At 54.8% G+C, this 24,495-nt stretch overlaps 5 protein-coding genes across 5 annotated transcripts; all 5 read left to right on the forward strand.

Moving 5' to 3' along the window:
• Positions 1–744: 744 nt before the first annotated feature.
• CGCS363_v010255 (uncharacterized protein) lies at positions 745–3,530 on the forward strand (the record flags this gene model as incomplete). The annotated part of the gene is made up of 3 exons (XM_036642104.1): positions 745–854; positions 1,715–3,414; positions 3,475–3,530. The coding sequence occupies 3 exons, from the start codon at positions 745–747 to the stop codon at positions 3,528–3,530; spliced, it is 1,866 nt and encodes a 621-aa protein (XP_036493821.1).
• Positions 3,531–8,268: 4,738 nt separating this feature from the next.
• CGCS363_v010256 (Daple-like protein) lies at positions 8,269–11,417 on the forward strand (the record flags this gene model as incomplete). Its single annotated transcript, XM_036642105.1, has 2 exons — positions 8,269–11,279; positions 11,345–11,417. The coding sequence occupies 2 exons, from the start codon at positions 8,269–8,271 to the stop codon at positions 11,415–11,417; spliced, it is 3,084 nt and encodes a 1,027-aa protein (XP_036493818.1).
• Positions 11,418–13,007: 1,590 nt separating this feature from the next.
• On the forward strand, positions 13,008–13,660 carry CGCS363_v010257 (GPI-anchored CFEM domain protein; the record flags this gene model as incomplete). Its single annotated transcript, XM_036642106.1, has 2 exons — positions 13,008–13,233; positions 13,290–13,660. 2 exons carry the CDS (start codon positions 13,008–13,010, stop codon positions 13,658–13,660), a joined length of 597 nt encoding a protein of 198 aa, XP_036493819.1.
• Positions 13,661–16,391: 2,731 nt separating this feature from the next.
• Positions 16,392–17,967, forward strand: oxdC-0 (Oxalate decarboxylase OxdC; the record flags this gene model as incomplete). Its single annotated transcript, XM_036642107.1, has 4 exons — positions 16,392–16,751; positions 16,815–17,029; positions 17,097–17,221; positions 17,273–17,967. 4 exons carry the CDS (start codon positions 16,392–16,394, stop codon positions 17,965–17,967), a joined length of 1,395 nt encoding a protein of 464 aa, XP_036493816.1.
• A 3,979-nt stretch (positions 17,968–21,946) lies between these two features.
• CGCS363_v010259 (putative sulfate permease) lies at positions 21,947–24,142 on the forward strand (the record flags this gene model as incomplete). Its single annotated transcript, XM_036642108.1, has 3 exons — positions 21,947–22,280; positions 22,348–23,246; positions 23,306–24,142. The coding sequence occupies 3 exons, from the start codon at positions 21,947–21,949 to the stop codon at positions 24,140–24,142; spliced, it is 2,070 nt and encodes a 689-aa protein (XP_036493817.1).
• Positions 24,143–24,495: the final 353 nt, after the last annotated feature.

Below are 24,495 nucleotides of genomic sequence, written 5' to 3' on the forward strand. Positions count from 1 at the left end.
ACCCTGGTGACATCTGGAGGGCAACCAAGCAACGGCTCCAACGCGAACTGCGCTAAAATGTCACTGGGTGGAGCCCCTGGAAGAAATCTGCATGAGTTCCGAGCTCCCGGCGACCTTCGTCAACAGGGATTCTCGCACCAGAGAAAAAAAATCGTCCAGGAAAGGTGCCTTGACGCGTCTGGCGACGAACCGGCCAGTCGAGCGGTGAGGGCGGTCGTGGTGGTGGTCGACGAGGTGGTTGCGATTGTCTGTCCCGTTGTCGCCATCCATCCATCCAATCCATACATTTGCTGCCCAATGTCGACCTTCCATCTCGTTTAGACCCTGCTTGAAAAACTCATGGTTCAGGTAGTTGGCCAGCCATCTGGTGGGCCGTATCCTCGGCGATTCCCAGGCTCTGAATGGGCATTTCGACTCTTCGACAGACTCACGGACGGCCAATATTGATTGTTCAACCGCCAACCAGTGGATCCTGATGGTCGTCGGGTCGAACCGACCAGCCAGAAGGCAGAGTACATATAGATGCGCAGCCAGTCCTCAGGCTCAGGTCTGCTTTTATGTTCCTCTCCGTCTGATTCATATCAATCCGTTGTTGGTCCCGATACGATACCCGCGAGCACTGCATTCCTGGCTGCTCCATCGTTGCTTTGGCGGCTTCTCTTTTCCTTGAAGCGTTGGCCCATTTTCAGTTTTGTTTTGCATTTTTTCCTGTTCAAGTTCCGGCCTTCGATACCCTTGCCCAAAATGTCTCCAGCGCTTTTCGACACCAGGAGGAGCAACTCCGTCTCCCAAGAAACCACCACCGAGCGCCGCAAGTCCAACGGCTTTCTGTTCCTGAACAACAGATTCAAGAGGTACGTCCTGATGATATATATCTGTTTTCTTCGTTTTATATACACGCGTCTTACTGCGTGTCTTTTTCCCCTCCTCTTCTCTCCTCCCCCGTCCCCTCCCCCCGCCTCATTCTTCAAGACAATGGATGCAGTTGTCTTGGGACACGCAAAAAGCGGCCTTCTTCACCGCTCTTCATGCTCCTCTTCGTTGCCCCTGGTCAAGTTGCCAGCATGTGCTCGCTACCCCTGGCTCTACGCTGGACCCTTCGCCCCGCCGTGACAGGCCCCGGCTTGGATGGGCGGGCGCCGCGGCTTCAAAGACACCCCACCAAACACCACCAAACGGAGCGTGCCTTGTGGTTTTCCAACGGCCAACGCTTCGTTTCGGATTTCGGGCCTGTCGAGTTGTCGGGTCCTGCATGTTTGACGTGTCTCTGCCCGCGATATCCCAACTCCCATCGTCATCGACACCTAATGTCGCCACCTCCAATCAGCTTCCCTTCCATGTCTCTTACACGGGTGTTCGTAGTCCGCCAACACCACCCGGGGGCGACGCGCCCGACTCCTTTGGCCGGTATCGTGACTGGCCCGATGTCCATCATGCCTCCACGACTGACCCTCAAGGAGGGCGTCCCCTTTCTCCCCTCGCGAGACACCCCATCATAAGAGTGATGCCTCGACGGCCATCAGTCCCTCCCAGAGTCTCTTCCCTTCGGTAGCCAGCGTCCATTTGCTTCGCCCTCATTCATTTTCCATGCCTCCTCTACCATTCTGTCTCCCCCACTTCTCCATTGCGAAGAAGCACCTAAACCGGCCCAAGTTATTACGGTTGTCTCATACCAGGATGACTCAGAGTCTTTGTTTCTAACTTGTTGTAACAGAGCTGCCACCACAAAGACCACCAACGAGAACGCCACCTCCACTCCCCCGACGCCCACTTTCGGCCCGGTCAAGGATGGAGCCAACGGCAACGGCAACGGCAATGGCTTTTTCAAGCGCACCGACTCTTCGCGGAGTATCCCGTCTCTGGCTCAGGTTGGCAACGACGAAGCTCCCGCCCAGCGACCCATGACCGCCATGCCCGGCCGTGAGAAGCCCTTCCTTGACAACAACAACAAGGAGCCCGTGAACGGCGAGAAGAAGGAGACCAACGGAGCCCCCGAGGTCGGACCCAAGGGGGAGTCTGAGCCCGCTGCTGCGCCTGCACCCGAGACAAACGGCAACGGTGCCGAGCCTGCTTCCGCGGCTGATCACCTCAAGGTTGAGAGCACCGCCGACGCCCACCCCACCGAGGACGAGGGTGAGTCATCCTCTGACGAGGAGGAAGAGGAGGACAAGAACGATGCCGAGGCCCAGGAGTCTCAGGGTGCTCAACTTGCTACCCGTGCCGTCGTCGTTCCCGCCCGTGTCCCTACTCCCGAGGGCGACAGGAAGATCTCGTACCACGAGGACACCGACCTTCACATCAAGGTCAGGGATGCCAGCGGTGTTCCCACCGTGTTCTCCGTCCGCGCCGCGGCTCTCGCCACCGCTTCGCGCGTCTTCAGAGATCAGCTTGCGGGCAACACCGAGGGCATCATCGAGCTCAACTCTGCCGCAGACACCACCAGCGGCCTCGACACCCTCTTCTCGATCGCCCACTTCAAGTTCCATCAGCTCCCCACCAGGCCTAACGTCGACGTCCTCTACGACCTTGCCCTGGCCTCCGACAAGTATGCCGCCACGCATCTGCTGGTGCCCTTCATGAAGGACTGGATCGTCTCCCTGAACCGCCACGTCCTCATGGCTGGCGCCCGCAACGACGAGGACAAGACTCTCGTCCTGAGCTGGGTCTTTGGCGAGGCCCGCTGGTTCAGCCGCGTCCTCTCCAAGGCTGCCTACAAGTCCCGCCTGGGTCCCGACGGCACCCTCCAGGACTCCAAGGGCCGCCCGTGGAAGGAGCAGCCCATCTCCGAGGAGGTCATCGCCATGCTGACCGCCACCCGCGCCGAGGCCATTGACAAGATCATCAAGGCCGTCAGCAACCCCGTCCACCGCCTGCTCAACCCCTCGTGCTACCCCGGTGAGGAGATCCGCTACTGCCACGCCGGCACCGACGACGGCACCGTCGAGGACTGCGAGCAGCTCCTGCTCGGATCAGCCATCATGGGCCTGACCAAGGCGAGACTCTGGCCTGCGCCCGAGCCCGCCAAGATCAAGGTCAGCGCCGTCGAGCTCGCGAGAGCCTACAGCGAGGTCCGCATCCGCCGCTACCAGACCCCCGGCCTGCGCTTCAGGGACAGCCAGCCCGACGGCGCGCCCGTCGAGGACCTCCACGCCAAGTGCGGCTTCGGCCACCGCGAGGCGCTCGAGAAAATCCTCAACACGCCCGCCAAGGTCGGCTCCGGTGTCGTCAGCCAGCTGATCACCCGGGCCAAGAAGTCCGGCGCGTTCGGCGAGGATCTCTTCTCCGACCTGAAGGAGTATGTTCAGGATGACGGTGTTGCTGTTGAGGGCGAGGACCTGAAGACGGACCCCGTCCACTACAAGCAGGTCCGTGACAGGACCAACGGCGTCCTTGCCAGCAAGGTTCCGGCTGATGGTAAGCTTTCTCCCGCCGAACAAGCTCTCGCAGTGTAGCATCCGTTCTAACAGCGCTTAGATGATGACGAGGAGGATGACGAGGATACCTCCAGCTCCGACAGCGATGATGAGTAAACGATGATTAGAATGCTGGGTTTACGGATGTTAAGCGTTATGGAAATGTGTTTCGTTTGTTTCTGATGGTTTATGGCTTGCAATGTTCTCGTTTGTATATGATGGCTCTCAACATGATTCATTATGATCAATACCCTTAGATTGTCTCTAGATCTTATATCATCTGTTGCATGATCATGACACCGTGTTCACACCGCTCTTGACCATTGATGTAACGCGTGAGCTGTGATCCTGGTGATCCCTCACCGTCTCGTGTGCAGTTCGACGCGAAGGCATTTTGGGGTCCTTCTCACTGCGCCCCGTCAAGTTGAGCATTACTATTCTTCCCTAGACGTAATTTCGAACATGTGCGTTTCATCTCTGACTTTCTTATCTCTACGTGTTTGAAAATACAGACGTCTATGGGAGAATTGTTATCTTTAGCACCACTTGACGGAAACTGGGCATAATGCTAATCCGCTGTTCTCCCGCTTGTCACGATATCTTGTCACGAATGCAATAATTGCCGCATCTGCCACCTGTTGGCAATTTTTTGTCTTGGCTTGTCTGAACTCCTGTTATTTTCCTCGAGTGAAGCGACGAGTAAAGCGAATAGGGAAGCTTCCGGGAAAATGTCCCTCAGAACATGCACGTCATCAGATCACACGATGCCCTCAAAGTTACGCGCCAGATTGCACATGAACACCAAAGCAGGTTCGCTCGCGATTTTCGTCACATGATGACCGGTCCCACGAGCCTGCCCCTCCAGTTCAAGAAGCCATACGTTCTCACGATAAACACGTAGGAGTTCGTGCCTTTCCGTCAAGCCCACGATGCGGATGGGGCGTGATGGACAAAGCGAGGCATTGCAGCACGCGTTCGTCGGCGATTTCAAAGCACAGTCCCCGACCCCTGTGATCCTCGTGACGATGATGGAGACAGAGACCCTCCCTTACCCTCCCTTTTCCTGAATCATCCTGAACCATCGCGAACATTCACGACCTCTCTTACCGCAACTTGCTTTGAACGGTGAGCAGTCTGCGGGCTGTCTACCCGGCTTGGTACGCTTTACGACGACTCCATCGCCTCTTTCGGCAACTGAATAGATACAATCACTATTCAACATCTGAAGGTGAGGATCGTGCGGGGCAAGCAGAGTGAAGCTATAACTGAACAGTCCACCAATCCCGATGCAAACTCCACAGCCCTGCACATTGGCTTGGGCTTGTGGGCTGGGTGGGCGGGTGGACTCTTCCCCTCCCCAGATCCATTTGCAGACCCATACAATTGGCGGAATCGTTGCTCATTTGCTGGTGATGCTCTCCGCGTCGAACCTCAGAGGTCACACGTGTACTCGCATCAAGACCGTGTTAGTCCAATGAGGGACACCCGGAGTCGCGTCCAAAGTTACAAAGTACATCAATCTTGGCCTCAGTGAGCAATCCGGCGGAAACGATCTGCCACGTATGGTCTTCGTTTGGACTATTGCCTTTTGTACCAATGTTTCTGAAGCGTCTCGCCTTGTAGGCGTGATTGTATTGTAATGTTCTAGAGCGCCTACTCCATAATCTTGTGCTGGTGTTTTCCTATCAACACGTCCTCTTTGAGGATACAGGCGGGGGAGGCCTCAATATGAACATGCAGCTAGGGTCTTGCCAATGGAAGGAAACTTCCGGTGAGAACCATCTGCGGTTACCGATTCTAGCCTCGATGTGTTGTGAGTTAATCGTGTGTTTTCACAGCAATGCTTGTTCAAGCTGGCAATGACACTGTGACTGAATCATGCGCTTACAGAACCCCGCGCGGCTATTATCGAGTTCAAGACCACTTTGAATGCTTCATCGTCCCATTGAAGGACACGACAGCATGAAGATTTCGTGGAGTACGTTTCGTTTGCAGATTCGGTAGAGGTATCGGGCATCGGTGTTACTTTAACATCGATACACTCTTCTGTCCAACCACTCGCCTTTCGCCTCTTCGCCTCATTCCTCATGTCCACGCAAACATGTCCCAAACGTTCTAGACGTGCTTTTAGGCTGTTCAATGTGTACGTACCAAGCCTAGACGTTGCATGAAGTCAGTTCAAATGTAACGTATGGAGGCTTGCCAGAGGTTGAACATGGATTGGTTTACGTCAAGAAGGTGAATAAAAGGTCGTTTTGTGGTCTGCAGATAAAATTGTGCCGAATAATCATGAGATATACCAGCAGCAACATCGTCGTTTGGGATGAAAATCAGCATGGCAGGTGGGCAGAAAGGAGGTGCCGCCACGGGGAATTTAATTACAATTTCCGGACATTTTGCAACTCTCACGAGCAGACGTTCACGGTGTTTTGCTTTTGGTACGTCACCGGGCATACTCCGTACATGCACATACAATGCATGCAGCCTACGGGTTGTCACACAGCAACACTACTCGACCGCCTCATTTTCTGACTGGACGGACGAAAAGGGGCCGCTGCAGGCCTGCATAATCCTCCCGACCATCCAGCCACGACAGCCGCAGCAAACACGCCTCAGCGTGAAATGCGGGCGATTCGTTTTCAGCAGGTCGATAGCTGCGCGATTGAGCCTCAGGTGCGTGGCAGATGCAGATTGTTCCGTTTGCTCTCGTGTATCATTTCGCTTCAAGTTTACTCAGCAACACACACTCTTTTCGCATAGACCTTCTAGATCCAGTGTCATATGAACAACAGCATGCAAGGAGTCGAAGAAGGGGTTCTAGATGAGATTCTGGTGATACTCGAGCGCAGTACGTCCGTATGCATGTCGTCGGACCCGGGAAGATGGAAGTCGCGCTTCCTTGTTATCGTCAAGGATACCCAGAGTACGCACGAACAGTCGGTCTCCACCGCAAACCCCTCCCAGAACATCTAGACTCGAACGCGGGATGGAGGAGACACACGGCGCATCCGACAGGGCATGTGTACCGCCACTTGGGTCTCATAGCCGGCCAATGAAGCAAAACTGGTGGATCGATACCCGTCGAAGAGGAAAGGCGGGATGCGAAAGCCACCGTCTATTCCCGAGCATCGATCTGATAAGCCAGGCATCATGATACAGTCAGACCAGCGGATGGCGAGAGTCATTCCGTTGCTCTCATATTGGCAGTCATCAGCAGACAAAGACAATGAAAGTTTCCGATTTGGCCGGCAAGAAGCTTTTCACGAATCATGAAATAGACACACTTTCCCTTCATCTCGTCGACACAAACCAAGGCAAAGGAGAGCAGCAGACCGGCCGGGGTCCATGGCTCGGCCCGCACAACAGACGAATCAACGGACACCACGTCCAAGTCCAGACCCCCCGGTCGCCTCCGGGAGCTTGCAGGTTGCAGTGAAATGGCCGCCAACGTCCAATGCCGTGCGATCTTCTAGACAGATCCTTGTCCATTTCGTCCCAACTGTCCCAACCTGGCCCGAGCAAAGCAAAAGGAACGATGCCCAACCCACTATCGCAACACGCCATGCGCACAAAAACTGGGAAAAAATAGAATCAGGCCTGTCGAATTCAATTCCGCCCGTTTGCCTCGTAAAATCGACTGGCTGATATGCCTGGTTCCCCCAAATTCCTGACTCATCTTAGCGCAGAGGAGCCTGGGTGATACGCTTTCCTTTTCCCTTGTGGCCCGTTCAACCCCTGCAAAATAGGGCTTCCGGCGCGTTTGGCCCTCGAAAGAGGAAGCCAAAACAGAGACAAACGGCTGTAGACAGTCGTTGCTGAAGAGATGACTCTGTAAAAGTGGAAAACAGGAGGCAGAGCAAAAAGTTGTAACAAACAGCGGCTTAGCAAAGCCAAAAGATAGGCTGCTGCGCCGGGAGAAGAAGAGACGGTCCAGCAACAGGAGACTTACACATGTTCCCGGTTCGCCACTTGGGAGTTATTGCACAGTTGTATCCGGAGCTCGACTCTCTTGATTGCCCAGGCTTAGTTGCCCAAACCCTTGGTTGGCCCCCCCTGGCCTCCCGCATTTTGGGCCCCCGGCAGGGCGGGACGTGACAATGGATACCAGACTGGGGCCCGATAGTCGATGGGGGCGGTCCTAGAACCCTGGAAAGTGTGGTTTGCTCCTCCTGACAGCCAGACTGCCCAATCAGCCCAAGGTATCCTTGCTCGGGGTCGAGCAAGTGACGACGTTGCGTTTGCAGTTTGGACGCCGTCTTGTGTCCCGGATGTACGCTGGGCTTTCCCGTCAAACGGCTCTCGAACAGAACCGTGGATGCACACGTCGGGCCCGCCCTGGGCCACGCCTCACCCCTGGGCGTTGGCCCGAAGGGCTTGTCCATGCCGTGTCTCGAAAGCTCGAGGGCTCCCCGAGGTTGGTCGGTGTATGTGCCCTATTGGACGGGGCTAAGCGCGTTGGGGCTGGCCACGGATGAAGGCGGGCAGTGTCGAATATCATTTCTGCCGGTTGGGCTGGTGTTGTACGTAGATCGCCCTCCCTGCCTCTCCCCTTTTCTTCCCTCCCACAACAACACTCTCTGGATACTTCGACAAAAACGACTTGCCTGCTGCATCCAGACTCTCACCCGATCTCATCATTCTTCTGATTGTAGATCCGCAGACCCGATATGCAACTTTACCCCTCATCAACTTACCGATACACTTTCAATGTCACCCGCAGATTCCACCAGCCCCAGATCAGACGTCCAGCTTGGCACATAACTTGAGAAACCCACAGAACTATTATACCTTATCTTACCAGAGCCTCCGCTCCTGAAAAAACTCCACCCATCATCTTCATTCATCACCAACTCCCATGGCGCCAACTCGTGACGCCGTGCCCAACAAGGGCCGCCCGGGCATCGCCCGCTTCGGCAAGCAAAGACGGCCCTCAGTCTCCGTGCCAGATGGCACATCTATTGAGATGATCGATATGTCTCACGCCAACATCTCCGACGTCTCACTCGTCGACCACTCTTCAGACAACAGGTCCGACCTGAGCACCAGCACATCCGGAAGCTGGAGACGCAAGACCCCCAGTGGCAAGCCTCTCCTGTTCAAGCCCCCTTCCCTTCGCTTCCGGGGTCGCCCTGAAATTGAACGACCATGGAGACGTTCCAACGACCAATCTTACCTATCCGGTGATGAGAGTCACGACTCCGATAACGAGTCAAAGTACAGCTTCGACACTCAGTCTACCGTCACCAACGCAACCAGTGTAGCTTCCTCCGACGAGGACTACTACCCCCCAAAGACCGACACCATCACCACCGCTCGCCCGAGGCCTTCCATCACCTTTGCCCCACTCCCTCAATCCATCTCTCAAGAGAAGCAAGTCGTGAAGAGAGCCTCAGCACCCGTTGCCCCCGCCAAGCCAGCAAAGCTAAGGGGAGCTCGCATTGACATTGCCGCCCCTGTGAAGAAGACCCTGCACATTGAGATCAAGGCACCCCCTGCCCCTGCCGCTCTTCCCGCCCCCCCTTCTGTTCCCCGCATCACTCATGAAGAGCTTCGCGAGCGTGAGAGAGTTGAGGAGGACCTCCTCAAGGAGATCTCACGCATGAGAGATGAGACCAAGAGCCTTCTCGGCAGACAGTCCGCCACCGACAGGAGACTAGAGGATGCCCTTGACCGACTTGACATACTTCACTCCGATAAGGAGAGGGCAGAGAGGCAGCGCAATGAGGCTCTTGAAAGCCTTAAGACACTATCTGCCGACAAGGGCATGATCGAGAAGCTGCACAGAGATGAGCAAAAGCTCAACGACAGAATTACACGCGACTTGACTAGAATTACTAGCGACTTGGAGGTGCAGCTTCAGCTTCTCGATGACGCCAACAACCTCCTTCACGAACATGAAATGAACCTTGAGGGAGTTAGGAAGGAGCGCGATGAGCTCCGCGACGTCGCGGCTGAGTTGGAGGCCAAGTCAACCGAGCTGGAAGCCAAGACAAGCCAACTTGGATCCAAGTCAAGCGAGCTCGCCGCCAGGTTCACTGAGCTCGAGTCCAAGTCCACCGACCTCGAACAAACTCTCGCCTCCGAGAGAGATGCCAAGAACGAGATCTCATCCAAGTACGCCACTCTCGAGAATGACTTTGCAGAGCAGAAGAAGGAGAGAGAGCATTTCGAAGCTCGCTGCTCCAACCTCGAGAAGGATCTCGGTGACCTCGGCGCTGTCACCAAGGAGACTGAGCGCGCTCTCATTGAGAGAATCGCTGCCGCTGAGTTGACCAGAGACGCCCTCAGGATTCGCGTCGCCAGCCTTGAGACCGACCTTATCAAGAGGGGTACCGAGCTTGGCGACGTCACTTCTGAGCGCGATCTCCTGCGCATGGAGCTCGACAGATACAAGCCTCAAGTCGACTCACTTCTCAAGGAGAACGGAGGCCTCACCGAGGCCAACAAGAACCTGCAGGTTCGCATCGACGAACTCGATGAGCAGAAGAAGGGACTTGAAGCCAGCGTCGAACAGCTCGAGACCGAGAAGAAGGGTATCCAGGAGCGCTTTGACGCCATCGAGGTTGAAAAGCAAGAGATCGTGGTCAGGTTCACTGAGCTTGAGACCGCCAACACCGATCTCCAGACCCGCTTCGAAAGCCTTGAGATCACCAAGGGTGAGCTCGAGATTGGCAAGGCGGAGCTTGACACCCGGGTCAAGGACCTCGAGGGTGTGCAGGCCAAGTATGACAAGCTCCAGACGCGCATTGATACCATGAAGGAGCGGAACACCACGCTGAAGGAACAGGTTCAGGGCCTCCTCAGTGACCAGGATGATCATACCTCTCAAATTCTCCGTCTCTGGGATGAACGAGTCGGCCTTCAGTCAGAGATTGGGTCTCTCAAGGACGAAAACGCTTCCCTGGCCGGAGAGAATGCATCCCTGATTGACGAGAACGCTTCCCTGGCTGGAGAAAATGCGTCGCTGATTGACGAGAACGCCTCATTGAAGGACGAAAATGAGTCCGTCACCAGCGAGCTCCGCCGCGCAGAGTCTCTCATGGGCTCTGCTGCCCCATCCATTGCACCTTCAGTCATTTCCGAGAGCGATGCTGGCAGCGATGCCGGTACCGTCAAGGCCGATGATGATGCTGCCCCCGCGCCACCTGCCCCCGAGGATGCGCCACCGGCACCGCCTGTTGAGGAGGTCATCATTGTCGAAGAAGAGGTCAAGGACGACGCTAAGTCTGTGGCTCCGTCTCAGGTCGACAAGGCGATGCCCGAGGTTGAAGCTGAGCCCGTTCCCGCCCCCGCACCGGAGGCCGAGGCCGAGCTGGCTGCTGAGAAGGCCGAGTCCGTGGCCTCCTCTGCCCCCGAACCCGCCGTCATGGAGGAACTCCGTCAGAACATTGCCGAACTCCAGACGCGCAACGACCAGCTTCAAGAAGAGACAGTCAAGCTTGGCTCCCTCACCGCCGAGAGAGACGAGCTCGCTGCCCGCGTCGCCAACCTCGAGCCCCTCACCGCGGAGAGAAACGATCTCGCTGCCCGGGTTGCCAACCTTGAGCCCCAGAGAGATGGCTTGAACGCTCGCATCGCCGAGCTTGAGCCGGAGGCAAACCAAGCTCCTGTGCTCCGCCAAGAGAACCTGTCGCTGACGGCCCAGCTTGGCGCGGTCAACGCTCAGCTCGACGGCCTTCGCGCAACATACGAGGCTACCGTGGCCGAGGTCGTCGGCCTGCAGCAGCAGATTAAGTCGCTGCGCGGGCGCGTCGCCTCGCCGTCCGGGGAGTCCAAGAAGTCATCGTCGCGCACCAAGACAAAGGACAACGACAAGAAGAAGGAGCAGCTTGTCGTTATCCGTGATCCCAACGAACGTGGCAGGATGTAAGTTATCCTCCCTTCTCTTTTTTTGAAGAACGCCTAGACATGGTGCTAACTTTCGTCCTCAGTCAAGTTATTCGCCGAAGCGACTTGCGCGCGATGCGATCCTCGTCCCAGTCGGAGGGTGACAAGAGCGATTAAACCAGTCGCAAACAATTATATCATCAGGTATATGGTGCAAGGATATACACATATGTAGTGATAGGGGTTTACGGTAGCCGCATGGCGACGATTGAATGATTATGGTAGCGTTTCCTTTGTTTCTTTTCATTTGTTCGGTAGCAGCATGGGGCAATATTGGCCACCATCACGAGTTATTTCATTCACATATTTCCTTTGTCACGGCTGGGTACGGGAATGGAACGGATCGGAACGGACTAGACATGTAACGGATTGCATGGACGGACTTGGGTCAGATGGGTGCTCTCGGGAGCGCATAAAAACATGCATCGTGTAGATTTCGTGTGCCGTGTAGCAAATAGTTCTAGATAGCGTCAGCTCCTGTTGTAATTCCTATTACCATCTAATCAACCGTTTGCCCCCCGTCGCGCCTCGACCTCTCCTTCGGAAACCTCGCGCTTGGTCTAGGCCACTTGACGAGGCGAATCTCGTTTGACAACGTGAGCCGCCACCAAGTGGCTTGCCTCTTACCCGGATAGGTGAGCGCCGTGGCGTTTGTCGATTTGAGTGAGCGCAAGCCAGGGGCAAACTCGAACCAATCGAGGTGATCGGTCTTGTGGTGCGGGAACTAAGCAGCTCGCGTGGCCGCCAGTGGAAGTTGAAGCCCAATAGTTCGCGACGTGTGGCGGATCAAAGCTCTCCTTATTTTCCAGGAGTTAATCTCCCAGAGCTCCCATGGGCTGACAACCACTCGTTCATTAGATCAACCACAACCAGGCCACTTTGTTGAAACCGTGGATGGAGAGATCTGCCCCCGTCTCAAACGAGCCAAGCTTTCTCACCCGTCTGTCCCGGCTAACCAACATTTCGCCGGTAGCGCCATCTCATCGTCCGCATCGGGTAGCATAATGTAAAACCGCCCCCTTGGGAATTGCGTGAATAACCTCAGCAGCGTCGAATCCGGGGGCGTCTTATAGTCTTGGCACCCCGGATAATAGTCGTATCGGCGATGGCATTCTGTAAAGACTGTCTTCGGACGGTTCCCGCCCCAACAAAGCCCAGTGTATGATATCAGGAAATTCCCAAAACCCGGGTTGCCTCCAGGTAATGTCTCCAGGTGGACGAACTCGGCATTCAGGTCGTTTGCGGATTCCTGTCTGGGCTGCCATGCAACTGCCCCTCAACGAGCTAACATTCCCATGCTCCGCCCCAGGAACCAAGAAGCTGAAGAGTTGAAAAAAACACGCCGATTGGACGGCGAGATGTCTCAGTCACGGATATGGTTTGGCTTGTGGCTGCAAGCAACAACGACACATTCCTATGTGGGCCTATGATACGAGAACGAGCTCTGTCTCGGTCAACCCGCTAGGAACGTAGCGTACTCCCACTGATCCACGAGTCTAATTCATGGCGTTCTGTCCAAGTATATGAGGGGCGAGTCTCTCGCACCCCATCACCATGTTTCTTTTCCTCTTCAGCGCATTCAACTCATCCGACTCACTCACTTCAACCGAACAAGCCAATTCACTCGTTGTCGATCAACCGTCTCTCACTTGAACAACTTTCAACCCTTCAACTCAAGTCCCCCCGACAATCTTTCCAACGTTCAAAATGAAGTTCTCCGCCGCCACCATCCTCGCCGTTGTCGGCCTCGTTGCTGCTCAGCTGGACGGTATCCCCTCGTGTGCCGTCACTTGCTTGAACAACGCCGTCACTTCCACCGGCAAGTGCCAGGCCGGTGACGTGGCCTGCTTGTGCAGCCCTGCCAACTACCAGGCCATCGTCACCGCCGGTACCCCCTGCGTCCTCGCCTCTTGCGGTGCCGAGGTCGCTGCCAGTAGGTCTTCCCGAGTAATATATCGTGTCAAGGAGTGATGCTAACTATTGCCCTAGACCAGGTTCTGCCTGCCGCTGGCAAGATCTGCGCCGCCGTTGCGGGCGGCGGTGGCCCTGCCTCCTCTGCCGCCGCCGTCCCTGCTGTCTCTTCCGCCGTTGCCTCCGTCTCCTCCGCTGTCGTCGCCTCCGTCTCGAGCCGCGTCGCTTCTGCCTCCAGCAGAGCCGCCTCCATCACTAGCAGAATCTCTCAGGCCAGCGCCTCCGCTTCCGCCACCAGGACCGTTGTCGTTACCAGCGCCGTCACCAGCCGCAACGGCACCTCCACCGCCACCTCCACCGTCGCTCCCGTCACTGTCAACGGTGCCAACGTCCAGGGCCCCGTTGGTGTCCTCGCCATGCTGGCTGTTGGTGCCCTTGCTGCTCTGTAAGCATTTCATGGCCGCAACATGTCATTCGCCTCTTGAGGGCGCGGCTTAGAAGCACTTCATTGTGCTTGAGCCCAGTATGGTGTAGCTGGAGTAAAAGCATGGTAATTGGGATCTAGAGGAGGATAGATAGAAACCTTAATAATCAATCATCACTTGATACCTTGGTGCTTTGTGTCAACTCAACGTGATAGTGCAAGAATGATGTATCTTGATGTCGCTATGTAGCGGGTACTTGAATGCGCTATCCGGATTCCCTTTTCCCTTCGAAGCCCATGATCATGTGCTCAATCAATCTCTGAACTCCCTGATTGTATTTTCATCCCAATTGTGCTCCTTGCGCACTTCCAATCGCACTCAATTCCAGTCGCTGGTTTGCTTATCTTCCTGCAAGGGCAAGTCGTCACCCCAGCCACTGATGTCCTGGGCGATGCAGGCTCACGGCGCCTCCTGTCTGGACTTGGCCTGCGCCTCCTCATCGGTGATTCCAGGCGTCTCCTTCTTGTAATGCGTATTAATAAGGTGCAGTCTCACCGTGTCGTTCCTGGAAAAGCCTTTGTTGCAATGCACACACACAAGGGTGTGAGCTCTACCTCTTCCAGAAGGTCTGCATGAGGTGTTCTGATGTGTGGCGGTGCGTGTATTGGCATTGATACTCAGATCTGTGTCGGCCACTCCTTCTTTCTCAGTAGAAGTTTGAGTCATGAGATTCTGCGCCTGGCTGGAAGAGCCGGAGGTGACGACATTGGATGTTGAATCGCGTGGGCCATCCGGCAGGGGAGTCCTCAGGTGTCTGATAGCACTTTTCAACGCTTCGTCGTGGAGGACAGTAGGACCAATGTTAGCTATTGTGAGGTCTCTCGCGCGAACGACCCGGCCATCAGCGAGTAGAATCACAGCGCTGAAAATGTTAGCACCAGTCAATACAGAATGTGGTTTGGTCAAATACTTTTTGAAAGGGTCCGCCATTGTGCGTCTGGCCTGGTTGGGTCTTTGGTGTTGCGTAGACTGCAAGTGAGGTTGGTGAAGGGTTGAAGGAGAAGGTTGAGAAAGAAGTGAGAAGGGAAACAAAGAACCTTGGGGAGGGAAATAAAGAAGTGAAAAGTTTTCAAGCAGGTTCTGTGTGCGCGCAGAAGGAAGGACCGTTTCAAGAAGGGAGCGCCTGCCTCAAGTTGTGAAGCTATTGTATGTTGACTACTGAACTTTTGTCAGTGAGAGAGTGAAAGGCGGGAATATTATGTTAAACAGGGTAAGGAGAGATGACCGAAAGTGAAATTCAGCTTAATTCTCATAGCAAATGAGCCCTTCTTTGTTTAGTATATATTTAAAATTGGGAATCAAATATTTTATGATACCAGTGATACCAGACTCAAGGCAAAGCATTTCCCACAAGTCTACATAATTAATGTCCAATGATTACCAATTCATTCGAATTTTACTTAGCTAACATCCACATTGCACATACCGTTTCCAACGCTTACTCTCTCCATCGACCCCTACGCGATGTTCCTTCTCAGGTGAAGCTGGCCTAACAGACAGTGAAGTCTTGGCTAATATGTGAGGAGTGGCTATTGAATATGTCTGAAAACGCCGTTGGATAGCTGCGATTGCTCGTGGATCGGCCCAAGGCATGGTGGAAGTGTGAACAATAATTGCTGATATTGGAAACTTGGGTCTAACACCAAGTTTGAGAAGCACTTGGGATGTTTATTCTTTCAAGAATGAAAATGCGCAATCAATACAAGACATTTCTTGATTTTAATTACATTGAAGTATTCGATCGCACTGTGATCTTCCTGGTCTTATTCCCCTTACGTGGTCTGATCGCATCACCGACATTGCCCATGTTGTTTGATTTACTTTCCTGGCTTTCTTATCACAACGCTTGGTCAAGATCACCAGACACCTCAACCTCAGACTCACCAAGACAACAACTTGGCTCAGTGTCGTTGCTGGGCGGGACGCGTGCATGCAAGGTACGTACCTGGGCACTCCAACGCGTCATCGCCATTCCCCCGGATGCATTTTCCATCATCCAAGACTTCGTCCCCTCACCATCATCCGACAGACGGACCATCAAAATCCATGTTGGGCGACACTTCCAACATGCCGTCGAAACCCCGGCTGGGAGCACAGCTAGTTCGCTGTAGTCACCAATTGCGAGACGGTAGTCGGCCGGGCCCGGGCCCGAGGCCCGAATCCCGGCCCGAATCCCGCCTTTACGTAAGGGATCGGCCACACCACTTTGTAGCCAGCCGCGCCCGGCGCTCGTAGCTAGATTAATCAAGCCACTTCACGCACCAATCATTTACCGCGCGAGCAGGGGTTGTAGCTTGGGGTAAGGGGTAAGCGATGCTGATACGGCGGACCCGCAGTTCGATCGAGCTCACCTCCGACCCTTGCGATAGCTATGCGACCAGCCTGCGGAGAAGCGTCGGCCTTGATTCGGTGTCAACGCCGTGTTGCAATCTACACGGCCTCTGATAGCTGATGTGCCCGTTCGTCTGAGAGAGCTATCAGGGGTTGAAGGATGTGCCCATTGGTCAATTAGAGCTAGCTATGAGCTTCGAGGTCCCGAAAACTTCCCATGATCGTACCGAGGATCTTCGCGTCTTGGCTTTATTCTATGGGTATAAAAGCCATTGCTGCAGAATATTGGTTTGGAGTTACGTGCCAGACAAGTCAATCTTTCTTCTGCTGAGCAGCCTTTTGACCTTCCTACTTCACGCCCATCATGCATCTCCCGCTCCTCTCCGGAGCCGTCCTGGGTCTCATCGCCCCTACCCTCGCGATCCCCGTCCAAGACAGCCCTCGCCAGCGTCTGCTCGACGGAAAGGGTCTGCCTTCCAAATATCGGTCCAGCGCGCCTCCTTACACGCCCGGTCACAAGGACAAGTACGACGGTCCTGTTGACTCTGTCGGAGATGAGCTTGATCCCTTGCCCTACCGCAATGGTCTCGGTGCTTCGGTCCTTGGACCATGGAACGAGGCTCGCTCCAGACAAAACCCAGATCTCGTTCGACCTCCCAGCACCGATCACGGCAATCTGGCCAACATGCGCTGGAGCTTCGCTGACTCCCACATTCGCATTGAGGTTTGCGTCCCATGTTTTGGTGTGCTACTGGCGCGATTTGTACAGCACTGACATACACCCTAGGAAGGCGGCTGGACCCGACAGACTACAGTTCGCGAGCTATCCACGAGCGTCGAGTTGGCCGGCGTCAACATGCGATTGGACGAGGGCGTGATCCGTGAGCTTCACTGGCACAAGGAGGCTGAGTGGGCCTACGTTCTCGACGGCAGCGTTCGTGTCACCGCGATCGACTACGAGGGGGGCAATTTCATCGATGATTTGAACAAGGGTGACCTTTGGTAAGACGCAGCCAACAAACAAAGTCCAGTCCGCTTGATCGGAACACAACTGACCAAAAACATCCAGGTACTTCCCATCCGGTGTTCCTCACTCCCTTCAAGGTCTCGGCGAGAATGGCACCGAGTTCCTCTTGATTTTCGATGATGGAAGCTTTTCCGAGGAGTCGACTTTCATCTTGACGGACTGGCTTGGTACGACACCATTCAATCCAATTGTTTGAGCAAAGACTGACCGTACAAAAGCCCACACCCCTCGCTCCGTTATTTCCAAGAACTTCAACTTGGCCCCGGAAATTTTCGCTCACATCCCTGAGGGAGAAAAATACATTTTCCAGGGAACTACTCCCGGCTCGATCGGCCACGAGGCTCCCAACGGAAAGGGCGTGAAGAAGTCAAAGCACCAGTTCACTCACAAAATGCTTGCCCAGGAACCCAAGAAGACGTCTGGTGGACAGGTCAGAATTACGGACTCGAACAATTTCCCGATTTCGAAAACCGTCGCCGCCGCACACGCTATCATTGAACCCGGTGCCCTCCGAGAAATGCACTGGCACCCTAACGCTGATGAATGGTCCTTCTTTATCAAGGGACGTGCCCGAGTTACGATTTTTGCTTCTGAAGGAAACGCGAGAACTTTTGATTATGTTCCCGGCGATGTCGGTATTGTCCCTAAGAACATGGGACACTTCGTCGAGAACATCGGCGACGAACCCCTCGAAATGCTCGAAATCTTCCGCGCCGACGAATTCAGAGACTTTTCACTGTTCCAGTGGATAGGAGAGACACCCAAGAAGATGGTCATTGACCACCTCTTCGCCGAAGACCCCGAGAACGGAGAGAAATTCTGGGAAAAGGTCCGCAGCGCCGAGAAGGATGAGATCACTCTGCCAGATGCTCTGGAGAAGGAAACCGATGGCACTCAGACCGACGAACTTTGAAGGAGCACTGCCACAATGGAAGTCCGGAACCCGGGAAACATGACAGCTTGGCTTTGAAGCCTGTGCTTTGGAGTTTCGTTTCGTTATCGACGATGAAACATTTGCAGAAAAAAAGTCATTGCAAAGCCTACAATAGTTGCTGATCGCTCAATAATACCATTTCATTATTCTTGGCAACTTAGTCCATGATGCCTACAATTTCGGTCTGGCCGTTTTGTTCCTTCCAGCCGAAACCAGAAATCCCATCCTTTTTTTTGCGTTTTCAGCTGAAGAGCGAGAGTCTCTAAAATCAACTCAACAAACTTCCGTCATGAGATGGGCATACTCGGGGTATCCGTGCTCTCTGGTGACTCTGGTCCCATCTTTCGTCCAAACACTACGGGTTACTCAGTTGCCGCTGCCAAGCCTAGACTTTGTATCACCATTCAGTCAGCCGCGCATAGATCGCCTCCTTCGCTTCTCGAACTAGAAGCAGAACACGTATACACTAGCGGTCTATCAACAATAACGCTCTGTCTGGCCAGTCAAGACCCCAAATACTCTTGCCGACAGGTCTCCGAAGGATACCCGTGGCAAATACTTGTTTGCCGTGCTTCGAATAAATCTAATCTAGGAGAAAGAGGGGTTATGTTCGTGATCACTACCTCGGTGTGGTTGAACAGGACTGCCATAGGCTATCGCCCTTGCTGGGCTCCTTCACACCCCCCGCGACCCGCGGCCAGGCTCACCTCGCCAGGATCATTACCCCTCGCGCCCATGTCCTTGGGGCTTATCACCGCTTAGGTGTGAGCAGGAGACGGAAAATGTAGAAGGATCAAGAAGGTGGTGACTCTGTTGAACAGGGAGGCGCAAGGACGAACCCCGCACGATGGGAGGGACGCCGCTGAAGGTGAACACCATCACCACCGGGCCAATAGTTCCGTTTCAGCGGGAACGGGGGATGCGCGCACCGGAGCTGACAAGAGCAAGCTGCACGGCCAGACCCAGGCGAAAGGACGTCTTCGTCCAATCTTTTTCCGCAGCGGCAGAGGCGTGGGCGCTCTTGGATGGGTGAGAAGGATTCAAGGTTGCGCGGGCGATGGACACCCATTCCTATTCTTGGAAGTTGGAGATGGGAAGAGGGGTAAAATGTAAATGGAACCGAGTGTGCTAAAAATGATGACAGCGGTTGGAGCATGTTTCTATGGATGGTTTAAGCAGCCAGCAGTAGCAGGCCAGCGACAAGACAAGCCCCTGGCAGAATTGAGCATGGAAAGCGAATGCCATCCCATCGAGGTTCGCATCCCACCCTCATTCGTCGTCGGTCTGCGCAAGCATACGCTGCTAATACCGAGCAGCCAGTCAACGGCGGCCTTTTTACAACAGACGAGTGCTGCAAGAACCCTGGTCGGTGTGACCGCTGCATCTTGATCGAACAGACGTACCGTACTCCGTACACAGACAGTAAGTAATATCCATGACTAGGGATGGCGCATATGTAGAAACTCACGGCTCTTGTTGCTCCCCCATCCCATCATGGCCCACAACCCGTTCTCGCCGAATCGCCCTCGTTAATCGCAGGCGGGTAGACTGCCATTTTGTGCCATTTCCTGCGTAGTAGCGCTGGCTCGATGCTGCCCAACCCCGGTCGGCGCCGGACACGATCCCGGTCATCCATGGCCGGAACACGGCACCTGATTCGCGGGCTTGGCATGCCACCTTTTGCCGGGGAAATCAAAAGCTTGTCCCGTCGTATCGAAGACAAGGCCTCGCTCCACTGGACAGGGAACTTCGGGAGGGTGTGAAGAGCCCGGTGGAGACCGCTTCCCACCGGCACACGACATCGTGCCTCGTCATTGCGCTCGTTAAGACTGTTCCTCCAGCGAGCGAGCCAGGCCCCTTGCTAGCAACCGATGGCCGTGACGGGAGCGCTATTGGACGGGTATGTACCCCGCGTCTTGGCCCATAGTTACGCGGCGGGAGGGGACTTGGTAGTGAGAATGAACGACGTGGGATTGCGCCCGCGTCAGACTAACGTGCGGTACATGTACGGCGGGCGTCAAGGAGGGAGGTCAGTCAGTACTCAGCAGAAGAAGAGGAAGACGAAAGGCGAATAGGCAGGCTGCGAGCACGCTACCGTTTTGGGATGGTTACAAAAGCACCTTTTTTCGCTGACCGACGTCAAGCATGCCCCATTTCGCTGCTTACCATCTCGCCTTACTATGGAGACTTTGCCTTAGATAGAAGCTCAACGGTGCATTTGCAGATGACGGACACCGGACCCAGTCTACGTGGGCTAAGGAGAGGACAAGAGAGAGCCAAGTGGACGCTTGTCTTAGGACTGAGAGCCTGTTATCTCTTCTCGCCAATCCCGAAGAGGAAATTCGATATGGTAGCCGCCAAGAGCACCTTGGGGACCTATGCATGCAACCCAAGACCTACTACGCAGTATGGGGGTCATCCGAGGCGTCGACAAAGAGCTTGGCTTGAAACAATTTGGGGACTTTGGGTTGCCAGCGAGCCCCTCGGCTTTTTCTTCTATGGGACCTTCGCACCCTTCGTTCTCTCGTTCTCTCTTCCCAAGGTGGTCGCGCGGTGGCGGGCCTCTGTCTGCGACACTACCCAGTACTCGCACAGATTTGCGCTGTGCGACCGCCAAGACCGCCCATCGGTGCTTTGAAATTTGCAGAAACCACGAGGAAGCCAAGAGAATGGACTTGGCGGTTGTCTTAGCATTGCGGCTCTGGCACGCCAAGGATGGTGAATTCTGCCCATAGAGAGTTTAATGACTACAGATGCTTGGATGGACATTGGAATAAACATGGGATGCTCAAGGTTTCCTGGTCTTTGAACACGGCGAATGAGGGGGCACGGATGGCCATCTCAGCTGACGTGCTCTCCAACTCCAACGTCCTCGCCCTGCTGCGCCGTAATCATGTGTGTGTGCTATGAACGTACCGTCGCATACCTAGTCTCGTAGGTAGTAGACGTGCTTCTCTCAATCAGCATCGAGTTCCCTTACTCCAACTATGCCATCCAAAGATGTCCCTTCCCTGGCCGCATGTGATCTGCGATCCCGTTTTGTTCGCCACGCCCTTGCTCTCCCGCGCTCTACAGCCGTCCGGTGGGCTGTTAGTTTCAAATTGAGTTGGATAGACATACTACCTACCGCATACCACTTTCAGTCCTCAGGCCTTATTTTTGGAGAAGAGACGGTCTTGGAGTTGCAGCACTTGTCACCCTTCCCAGGGGCTAGCTTGTTAACTTGACTGGCCTTCATTCGCGGCGCGACTCCGCGCGAGGGGGCATTACCACCGCACGAACGCCCATCCAGCCAAACTCCCACCAATGTGAACTGCGCGACGCTCAAATGACCACGCCGTGATGAACTGCATTAGACCCGGTCACGTCGGCAAGTGAGGGGATCCCGAATGTCGTCCGAAGGAGGGTACGGCAGTTTCCTATGTAGTCGACGGTGATGGTGGTTGTACAGCCAGCCTCCATCCGTGATGTATGTCGTAGCTCTGCTGCTGCTGTATCTGGGATTGCTTGGCTCACGCCTCCCAAGGCCCTGACCCCTCACCTCCCAACCCTCCTTCACGTCTGCATGAGTGTTCACTGTGCGGCAGCGCGGGCGACTTCATCCCAGGTTGAGGGCGCGTTTCCATGTGGTCTGTGTTGCAACGGGAGGACTTGCGCAAGCGGGCAGCTGCAATGTGCGGATCAGATAGCAATGCATTCTCAAGCATAAAGAACACCTCCATCAGCATCACAGCGGGGCTGGATGGCTTGTTGTTATCTCTGGATTGTCAGAATATGAGTTGAAGAGGCCGGGAGTAGGGCCGACGACGATTGCACCGTCATCTGTTATGAGAAGGATATAACCATCTCAACTGTTTGAAACCAACCTGTCTGTTCTCGAACGACCAAAGCAAACAGCTCAGACACCTCCTTCTCTTCTTTCTTCTCTGCTCCTGTTTTGGCAGACCTCGTTGTCAAGATGTTCAACTTCAAGGGAAAAGTCGAACATGCCCAGGACGAGTTCGTGACGGACGCCAGCATCAGCCGGGCCCGCGACTTTGTTGTCTCAGGGGCCCCCAAGCTGCCTTCCGCCGCGGGCGTCTATCTCCTCGAAAAGGTCCCAATCGTCCAGTGGCTGCCGAAATACCAGCCCAAATGGCTCATCACGGACTTCATCGCCGGTCTGACCGTCGGTGTGATGCTCATTCCGCAGTCCCTGGCCTACGCCAAGATTGCAACTATTCCGATCGCCAACGGTCTGTACTCTAGTTGGCTCCCAGCTGCCTTTGCGGTGATTATGGGAACCTCAAAAGGTCAGTTCAGAGCGAAGAAATGTCACATCATGTTTGAGGGGGGGTTTCTGACCTTGCAAAACTTCAGATCTCTCAACCGGTCCAACTTCCATCCTGGGTCTCCTGACTGCGGAAATCGTACACGACCTCAGCGAAGAAGGCTTTGATATCACCAAGATTGCCACATCCGTCTCCCTCTTTGTCGGAGTCTACTCCCTCATCATTGGTCTCTTCGGCCTCGGTTTCCTCCTCGACTACGTCTCCTTCCCGGTTCTCACAGGCTTCATCTCAGCCGCAGCTCTTGTCATTGCTTTTGGACAGGTTGGCTCTCTCGTTGGACTGTCCAACGTGCCTTCAGGAGTTTTCAACGTCATCGGCGACGTCTTGAAGCGTCTTCCTGACTGGGATGGACCGACCTGTGGCGTTGGTCTCGGAACTCTCATCATCCTCATCGGTCTCGAGAAGGTCGGCAAGAAATGGGGCAAGCGGCACTTCGCTATCAAGCTCCTCGCCAACTCCCGTGCCGTCATCGTGCTCGTCATCTTCACGCTCATCAGCTACCTCGTCAACCGCGGCCGCGACAAGGCTGACTACGCCTGGAAGGTCAGCCAGGTTAGCACCCACGGCATCGCAAGACCCCACGTCCCTGAGTCAAGTCTTGTTGCGAAGGTGGCGACGAGAGCCGTGGCACCTCTTGTGGCCAGCACTCTCGAGCACTTGGCCGTCGGCAAGGCTTTTGGCAGGAAGAACAACTACCAGATCGACCAGAGCCAGGAGCTGAACTATCTTGGTGTCGTCAACATCGCCAACAGCTTCTTCAGCACGATGCCCGTCGGTGGCGCCATGTCCCGTACCGCCGTCGCATCTGAATGTGGTGTAAAGAGTCCACTCAACGGACTGTTCACAGCTGGCTTCATCCTTCTGACACTTTATGTCCTCTCCCCGGCACTGTACTGGCTTCCTTCCACGACCCTTTCTGCCATTATTGTAAGTTTTTCTCGGACCAACAAAGACACACGCAATACTGACAAAGCCCCCTTTTATAGATCATGGCCGTTGTCCATCTTTTCGGCCCCCTGTCCCTCTTCTACCGCTTCTGGCGCATCTCCTTCGCCGACTTCGTCGCCTCCATGATTTCCTTCTGGGTCACCATCTTCGTCAGCGCCGAGATCGGCATCGGTGTCGCGGTCGCCTGGTCCGTTGCGTGGACAATGCTGCGTTCAACATTCGTCAAGCCCGTCATCCACTCCAGCTCTAACGAAATCACCACTTCCATCCCGCAGCCCATCACCCGCATCACTGCCAGCGGCCCTCGTCGTGGCAGTGCTCCCGCCACGGGCACCCAGACCGAGAACACGGGCATCTCGATCCCCGGCGACACCATCGTCGTGGACTTCAACGACGCCGTGTTCTTCCCCAACGCCGAGCGCGCCAAGAACACGACTCTGACTGCGATCAAGCTGGTGTACCCCCGCGTGGAAAGCAGTCTAAGCCAGGACGACCGTGACAGGCATTGGAGCGTGGCGGCGGAGAAGCGGCTCGAGAGACTGCGCGCGCAGAAGCAGGTCCGCCTCAAAGAGACACCACTTGCCGTTGTCGTATGGGACTTCACGATGGTGCCCTTCATCGACACCTCTGGTATTCTGACGCTGAAGGAATTGAAGGACGAGATTCGCGTGCACTCCGGCAAGAGTGTGCAGATTCGTATGGTGGGCATGTCGGACAAGGTCCGCAACCGGTTCTGGAGAGCAAAGTGGAACTTGGTCGATTTGGAGGAGTGGCGAGAGGAGGACGCCGACCTGGTGTACCCGTCCATGGAGTCGGCGATCTGGGATCGTGACAGCGAGTCGGGTGCTGATGCCTCAAGCGAGAAGAAGGGATAAAAGTCTGGGGCGGGAATACCGCATTGGTTCGAGCAAAGGAATGGCAATGAGCGATGATACGTATTTCCTAGTATGATGTTCAATAAGATACCTCTGTTCATTTCATCTGGCATCAACAGTCTTGTAGAACAACGCACGATTGAATTCTCGATTGCTAAGGTTTCAGTAGCTCATATGGACATAACACTGAAAAGGAATATCGATGCCTCCAGCGCATCATTTTAGTGACGAAATACGCGTCCAGTAGTTGATCAAAACCGACCCTCAAAACCAAAAGAACTTGACCTGAACGGCGACAACAGCGACAAGCACCGCCAAGATGAATCTGGCGACAAGGCTATCTGTTTCTTCAC

This window comes from Colletotrichum siamense (assembly GCF_013390195.1).
Source record: "Colletotrichum siamense strain Cg363 chromosome Unknown KSG_Cg363_contig06, whole genome shotgun sequence".
In the NCBI taxonomy this organism is placed as follows: Eukaryota; Fungi; Ascomycota; class Sordariomycetes; order Glomerellales; family Glomerellaceae; genus Colletotrichum; species Colletotrichum siamense.